This window comes from Xenopus laevis, chromosome 7S (genome assembly GCF_017654675.1).
Source record: "Xenopus laevis strain J_2021 chromosome 7S, Xenopus_laevis_v10.1, whole genome shotgun sequence".
Taxonomy (NCBI): Eukaryota; Metazoa; Chordata; class Amphibia; order Anura; family Pipidae; genus Xenopus; species Xenopus laevis.
This window is the reverse complement of record NC_054384.1, coordinates 2,640,905-2,649,209: the sequence shown is the minus strand read 5'-3', so window position 1 is coordinate 2,649,209 and position 8,305 is coordinate 2,640,905. Positions and strand designations below refer to the sequence as shown.

At 43.0% G+C, this 8,305-nt stretch overlaps 1 protein-coding gene across 2 annotated transcripts in view; it reads left to right on the top strand.

Annotated features, from left to right (window-relative positions):
- The first annotated feature begins 283 nt into the window (after nucleotides 1-283).
- The window catches only part of LOC108697312 (GDNF family receptor alpha-1), a 71,430-nt gene continuing 63,408 nt past the window's right edge, over nucleotides 284-8,305 (top strand). Inside the window, exons 1-2 of one of the 2 annotated variants that reach the window (XM_041570810.1) lie at nucleotides 284-905; nucleotides 4,390-4,692. In XM_041570810.1, coding sequence (XP_041426744.1) covers nucleotides 770-905; nucleotides 4,390-4,692 — 439 coding nt within the window. In that variant the 5' untranslated portion in view covers nucleotides 284-769. The remainder of the gene's footprint in view (nucleotides 906-4,389; nucleotides 4,693-8,305) is intronic. The other variant, XM_018227240.2, reaches the window with a different exon arrangement.

The window sequence follows — 8,305 nt, the reverse complement described above, 5'->3', positions numbered from 1 at the left end:
ATATGATATGGGGGTTAAGTCTATAGCAGGAACCAGATAAAGAGATAAAACACAGTGGAACAATTAAGATTTCGAGGCAACTCATTGATGTACCAGCAGTGCCAGTGCAAATCCTCATTCCTCAATGGCAGAGCCCAGCTACTCCCTGCACCCTATACAATAATTAGCTCCTGGGGGTGAGAGGGTAAAACTGAGACGGAGCAGCTGCACCAGAGATTCTGCCCATAGTTGGGACTGGCACCTCCCTGAATATTTATATAGTGAATTATGTGCCGCCTCCTATTTGTGCCCCACAGTGAGATGAGAGTGAGTCCTGGTATCACATTGCCCTCACACTGCACCAAAGCTCCCCTTACCCTCATTGTGTGAAGCATCAGCCTCCCCCCCCCCAACCCCAAACCTCCCCCTTCCCTCCCCCTGTGCCTCTGTCAGTGTCCGACTCTCACTCTCTCTGCACAGAAGCTGCTGCTGGTCTCTCACTCGGATCTCCAGTCGCTGCTGTTTCAGGAGCTCTCGGGCTGTTTCGGGCGCTTTTGGGCTTTTGTTGACTCTGTGGCTTCTCCTTTTTCTCTTGGCTTTGATTTCTGCTCTGGAATCCGCTCCCTGACTTGGGTTTGTGCTTCTCTGAGGCTCCTGGGCTCTGGGAGAGTATTTGGGATTTGATACCCGTGTGCCAGTCTATGTGCCAGTCCTTGGATGGTGGTGCCAGGCTGTTCCTAATCTTGGATCTGACTTCTGTGCCCTGTGGATATGGACTTTGTGGGTCTGGATGAAACTCTGGGGATACTTGTTACTGTCTGAGCTGAATTCTGGGGAGAGTCAGTGGCACCTAATCTTTCCTTGGCACCTGTCCCTGCCCATCACCATGTTCCATGTCACCCTCTACCTGGTGTTGCCTTTAATGGGTAAGTTCTGTGCGTGGCACCAGCTGGGCATATGTGGGTCTGTGTGGGGGTTCGGGTGAGAAGAGAAACTCTGGGATGTGCTGCTCTGGGGACAGAACTTGCTTTGCCCCTTGGCATAAAGTGGGTCAGGCTGGTCTGGTTTCATGTGGGGTTGGGATGTAATTGGATTTTTGTGCCCCATACAGTCTGGGTCGGCTTTGCTGGGTCTGTGGAACAAAATGGGGTCTATAAGTTGGGTCTCGGCGGGTCTGTGGGTTCTATGGGCACAGGGTCTGGCTCAGGTACAATCTGTGTCTCCGTGGGACTCTGGGCACAAGTTGGGTCTAATACGGGTGAGTGTTGGGCTCAAGCTGGGGAGGTTCTGATGGGGATGTGAGTGACTGGTACATCCTAGGTTCAGTATCTGGTACCAGTGATACTGTGGGTACAAGTTGCTTTAAGTCTCGGGTGGACTGTTGTCACGAGTGGGTCAGGAGTCGGTACATGAGTGTTTTATAAGGACCAGATGAGAAACATTTCAGGACAGGGGGAGAGTTCTGACTGTATAACAGGACCGGCTTCAGTAGAACAAAGTCCAGTGCCGGTGAATAAAGATGGACCTGTGATTATTTGGCTATTTACTGTAAAGGGACAGCAGCTGGGCATTAGTAATCTGTAGCTGAGCGATTAAACTTCATATATTTCCTATATCCCCCCTAATATCCTGACTATACAGAACAACACGTGCTTTGCCCGGGAGCGATGTCACAATGTATCCAGCGACTGTATCTGCCCTTCCCAGTGTCTCAGCTGCCGATACATCAATATCAATTCCCTCATTTATATAAACATTCACTTCCACTGCATAGTGTGCCCCGGGCGCAGCGCTCTATCTACTGTATGTGATAACTGCTTCCGACTGAGCTGCGATGTCACAATGGATCCACACGTTACACTGTCTCTCTAGTGTCTGTGTATTTACAGCAATTCCTGGAACAAGTGCTCAGTTGTGCAACTTCACTGCGTCTATTCGCCTCCCCTCTGTTAGACTGAGCTGCTGAGAGAGAACTAGTGGCACCCGTATCCTCCTGTTGTGTTACTATCGCATCCGACCCAAGTGCTGCACGTTGTGTTATAGAGAAACAACAATAAACCACTTATAGGATATTCAGTATCCACTGTTATATATATATTTATATATAGAGAGAGAGAGAGAGAGAGAGAGAGAGAGAGAGAGAGAGAGAGAGAGAGAGAAGCGAATATATAGTTATAAGTCACATTATATCTTGTGGATCAGTCACTTTAGTCACTTTCTCTATAGATTGTGTTATACAGAGATAATCATATACCCAGTGGATCGGACACAAGCATTATATATATATATATATCTTGTACAATAGAGAGCGTGGAGCTGCAGGTGTAGGCTTTGCCATAGTGATAATAGAGGGGTATAATGCTGTATATATATATATATACTGTATATTAGTCACACACCCTTTGCCCTGCAGCCAATATGTGTCATTGTGCCAGTGCCCATGGTCCCAGCAGGGTGGCAGTATAATACCCAGGGTGGCAGTTTGATGCCCAGGGTGGCAGTTTGATATACAGGGTGGCAGTATAATACCCAGGGTGGCAGTTTGATACCCAGGGTGGCAGTTTGATACTGAGGGTGGCAGTTTGATACTGAGGGTGGCAGTTTGATACTGAGGGTGGCAGTTTGATACTGAGGGTGGCAGTTTGATACTGAGGGTGGCAGTATAATACCCAGGTGGGCAGTTTAATACCCAGGGTGGCAGTTTGATACACAGGGTGGCAGTTTGATACTGAGGGTGGCAGGCAGGGTGCCCAGTGTTGGACTCCAGGCTCAGACACAATGAACTTATTGTTTGGGTGCAGTGGGAAGTGTACTGGGTGTTGGGTGGGGGCTACACTGGTGTTCCTGGCACTGAATGGGTGCTTATCTTATTGCTCTTATTTACATTATATTGTGCCAGCACCAAGTCACCCAGACAAGAGAGAAATATTGTGGCACTTCCCAAGACTTTATTTCTTATTAATGAGACAAAGTGTAACGCACTGAATGTCAGGGCAGAGTAAAGGGGCGCAGATGTTGGGGTGCCCTATGGGCGATTGAGAGAATAAAAATGAAATAGGAGCAGATCACTGTCTGTACAACTGGGAGGGGAGAATCGCTCTGTTTGTTCTTAATATTAGTCTGCCGGCCATGTGGCACCGCTCCCACAATCGAATGTGTTTGTCCCTCCCCAGGCGCAGGGGCAATGGGACAATCTACACAAACCAGCAGCTCCTTATTCATTAACCCTTTCATGCATCACACACCGACCAAACTGCCTGCTCATGTCTCTGGGACAATATGGCTTTTATTGTCTAATGTGGATCTGCAGGGAGTTGTCTCTAAAGAGCTGTATCTGCTGCGGGTATATGTATATGGGGTGTATCTGCAGTGGGTGTATCTATAGGGGTGTATCTGCAGGGAGTTGTATCTATATGGGGTGTATCTGCAGGGGGTGTATCTATAGAGCTGTATCTGCAGAGAGTTGTATCTATATGGGGGTGTATCTGCAGGGAGTTGTATCTATATGGGGTATATCTGCAGGGAGTTGTATCTATATGGGGTGTATCTGCAGGGGGTGTATGTATATGGAGGTGTGTCTGCAGGGGGTGTATCTATAGAGCTGTATCTGCAGGGAGTTGTATCTATATGGGGGTGTATCTGCAGAGAGTTGTATCTATATGGGGGTGTATCTGCAGGGAGTTGTATCTATATGGGGTGTATCTGCAGGGGGTGCAGCAGCACAGGGGCCCAGGTACCTCATGGGCACAAAGGATTTATCCCTTTAGAAGTTTCAGAAAGCTGCAATATGAAGTGACAAATCCTCAATTTAGTACAATTATTAATAAAATGTATTTATAAAGCTCCAACCTATTCCATAGCTCTGTACAATAAATGGCTTTATACATTGGATATGCAGAATTATATACATAGCGACCAATTTACACTTGGTTCATGGGTCTATAGGGAGCTTTAGATTAAGGATCTGGTGGTGATCTGGTGTAGAGACTGGGGGTTGTTTCTGGGGTTCATACCTGACTGACCCTATTGTGTATAAAGCCACTTATTGTACAGCGCTGCGGAATAGGTTGGAGCTTTATAAATACATTTTATTAATATAAATAAATAGGGATGCACCGAATCATCTATTTTGGATTCAGACGAACCACCGAATCCTTCGCTAAAGATTTGGCCGAATACCGAACCGAATCCGAACCCTAATTTGCATATTCGGGAAAACATTTTTTACTTCCTTGTTTTGTGACAATAAGTCAGCGATTTCGCTCCCCGGCCCTTATTTGCATATGCAAATTAGGATTCGGATTCGGTTCGGCCAGGCAGAAGGATTCGGCCGAATCCTGGATTCAGTGCATCCCTATTAATATGTATGTCCTGCTGAGATCATGTCTCACTATTCCTGTTCCCTTGCAGATGCCTTGCTGGCGGCCGAGGTGAGGCGATTACCCGCGGTCGAGCGATTGGATTGCGTTAAAGCCAGCGAGCAGTGCCTGAAGGAGCCGGAGTGCAGCGCTAAGTACCGGACGCTCAGGCAGTGCGTTGCGGGCAAGGAGAGCAACTTCAGCAAAGTGATCGGCCTGGAAGCCAAGGATGAGTGTAAAAACGCGGCCGAAGCACTTAAACAAAAGTCGCTGTACAACTGCCGCTGCAAGAGGGGAATGAAGAAGGAGAAGAACTGTCTGCGGATCTACTGGAGCATGTACCAGAGTCTGCAAGGTGGGTCCCCCATTCACTTTCTTTTTCTCAAATAGTGATGGGCGAATTTATTCGGCAGGCGCAAATTCGCTGCAAATTTGGGCGATTCCCCGCCAGCGAATAAATTCGTGAAAAACGGCCACCAGGCGTCAAAAACGAGATGCTGGCGCCGTTTCGCAAATTTTCGCCATTTCGCGAATTTCACGGAAAATTCGAGAATTTTTCGGCGAAACTAAACAGCGCAAATTCGCCCATCACTATTCTCAAACAGTGCAACACATGTAACGGCTTTGCTCAATGCATTTATATTTTAAGGTTTCTTTAAAGTATAATTATTAAGTATAAGTTAAAGTGAACCCGTCACCCAGACACAAAAATCTGTATAATTAAAGTCCTTTTCAAATTAAACATGAAATCCAATTTCTATTTTTATTAAAGTGTTCATAGCTGTTGTAAGCTCATTTAAACATCTCAGCTGTCAATCAAATATTGCCTGTCCCTCTTCTAGGCATAGAAAACAAGATTCAAGCAATTTATAAAAATTGTAATTAAAGTTCATTTTGACTAACATGATAAAATAGGATTTGGAATCATTTTTTTAGGGGACGGGTCCCTTTTAATGTGAAACAAGACTTTCTCTTGCGCTGCAGAACCTTCTTCCACCTCTTCATATTGACTTTAATTTATGTGACTATATATGTCTATTTATATTATACAGTTACTGTCTGTGTGTATATGATATGGGGGTGTCTATATATTATACACTTACTGTCTGTGTGTATATGATATGGGGGTGTCTATATATTATACAGTTACTGTCTGTGTGTATATGATATGGGGGTGTCTATATATTATACACTTACTGTCTGTGTGTATATGATATGGGGGTGTCTATATATTATACACTTACTGTCTGTGTGTATATGATATGGGGGTGTCTATATATTATACACTTACTGTCTGTGTGTATATGATATGGGGGTGTCTATATATTATACACTTACTGTCTGTGTGTATATGATATGGGGGTGTCTATATAATATACAGTTACTGTCTGTGTGTATATGATATGGGGTGTCTATATATTAATACACTTACTGTCTGTGTGTTATATGATATAGGGGTGTCTATATATTATACAGTTACTGTCTGTGTGTATATGATATGGGGGTGTCTATATATTATACACTTACTGTCTGTGTGTATATGATATGGGGGTGTCTATATATTATACAGTTACTGTCTGTGTGTATATGATATGGGGGTGTCTATATATTATACAGTTACTGTCTGTGTGTATATGATATGGGGGTGTCTATATATTATACACTTACTGTCTGTGTGTATATGATATGGGGGTGTCTATATATTATACAGTTACTGTCTGTGTGTATATGATATTGGGGGTGTCTATATATTATACAGTTACTGTCTGTGTGTATATGATCTGGGGGTGTCTATATATTATACAGTTACTGTCTGTGTGTATATGATATGGGGGTGTCTATATATTATACACTTACTGTCTGTGTGTATATGATATGGGGGTGTCTATATATTATACAGTTACTGTCTGTGTGTATATGATATGGGGGTGTCTATATATTATACACTTACTGTCTGTGTGTATATGATATGGGGGTGTCTATATATTATACAGTACTGTCTGTGTTATGATATGGGGGTGTCTATATATTATACACTTACTGTCTGTGTGTATATGATATGGGGGTGTCTATATATTATACAGTTACTGTCTGTGTGTATATGATATGGGGGTGTCTATATATTATACAGTTACTGTCTGTGTGTATATGATATGGGGGTGTCTATATATTATACACTTACTGTCTGTGTGTATATGATATGGGGGTGTCTATATATTAATACAGTTACTGTCTGTGTGTATATGATATGGGGGTGTCCTATATATTATACACTTACTGTCTGTGTGTATATGATATGGGGGTGTCTATATATTATACAGTTACTGTTCTGTGTGTATATGATATGGGGTGTCTATATATTATACACTTACTGTCTGTGTGTATATGATATGGGGGTGTCTATATATTATACAGTTACTGTCTGTGTGTATATGATATGGGGGTGTCTATATATTATACAGTTACTGTCTGTGTGTATATGATATGGGGGTGTCTATATATTATACACTTACTGTCTGTGTGTATATGATATGGGGTGTCTATATATTATACAGTTACTGTCTGTGTGTATATGATATGGGGGTGTCTATATATTATACAGTTACTGTCTGTGTGTATATGATATGGGGGTGTCTATATATTATACACTTACTGTCTGTGTGTATATGATATGGGGGTGTCTATATATTATACAGTTACTGTCTGTGTGTATATGATATGGGGGTGTCTATATATTATACAGTTACTGTCTGTGTGTATATGATATGGGGGTGTCTATATATTATACAGTTACTGTCTGTGTGTATATGATATGGGGGTGTCTATATGGTGTGTGTTCCCAGTGACACTCCCCAAACACCAGGGGCTTCTCATGTTTAAAGTTATTGAGCGACATCAGATCAGTGAGACCCCCGGGCTCATTGTCAGTTTTGTATAAAGTGGGGCCCCGGGGCCACTGGCTGGAAGTCTTTTGTAAGTGATTTCTAAAAAGAGAGGTCAACCTTAGCATTTCATTGGGGCATGTGTTGCTTTTCAGCTGCAGGATCCGGGGGTCTGTGTTCAGTCCAGATGTCTGAGGGTCTGGTCTTGCCGGGCTGGAGTCTCTAAGCAAAGGGTCCCCTGGGGGCGCTGACCCTGCTGAACAGATGTCAAATGATTCGGCTGTTCCCAGTACAAAGGACAGTCTCATAGCTCCCCCCTGGTGCGACTGATACACTCATGTGCCTGGAGGCATTTACTTTACTAAAGGATAAATAAAGCTCCAAGATTCTCTATTAAAGGGGAAGTTCACCTTTGAATAACTTATTTCAACTAATGCCCCACTAATAATCATCTTGACTGGTGCCTGATCCCAACTGCACCGTTACAATGAAACCCATTGGTTGGTGCCTCATTTCCCAGCAGCCTCTACTGAGCTCCCTGACTTGTAACATTGCCAACAACCATCAGAGCTCATTTAACTCTAAAGGGCAAGTCAACCCCAAAAAAGAAATATTTGCCTAATAAAAGAGAACATTATTCTAAGCAGCTTTCCAATTCACGTTTAAAAGAATTTTCGATGCTCTTAAAGTGATGTGTGGAAACAGTCGCTGTTAAAATCAGCATTTTCTTAAAGGGGTGGTTCACCTTTACATTAACTCTTGGTATGTAATAGAATGGCCAATTCTAAGCAACTTTTAAATTGGTCTTAATTATTTATTTGTCATAGTTTTTTAATTATTTGTTTAGGGATGCTACTATTTTGGATCCTTTGCGAAAGATTTGGCCGAATGCCGAACCAAATCCAAATCCTAATTTGCATATGTAAATTAGGATTCAGTTCGACCGGGGGAGAAAGATTCGGCCGATTCCGAATCCTGCATTCAGTGCATCCCTATTATTGTTATTGCTATTTTTTATTACTCATCTTTTTAGGCCTCTCCTATTCATATTTCAGCCTCTTATTCAAATCAGTGCATGGTTGCTAT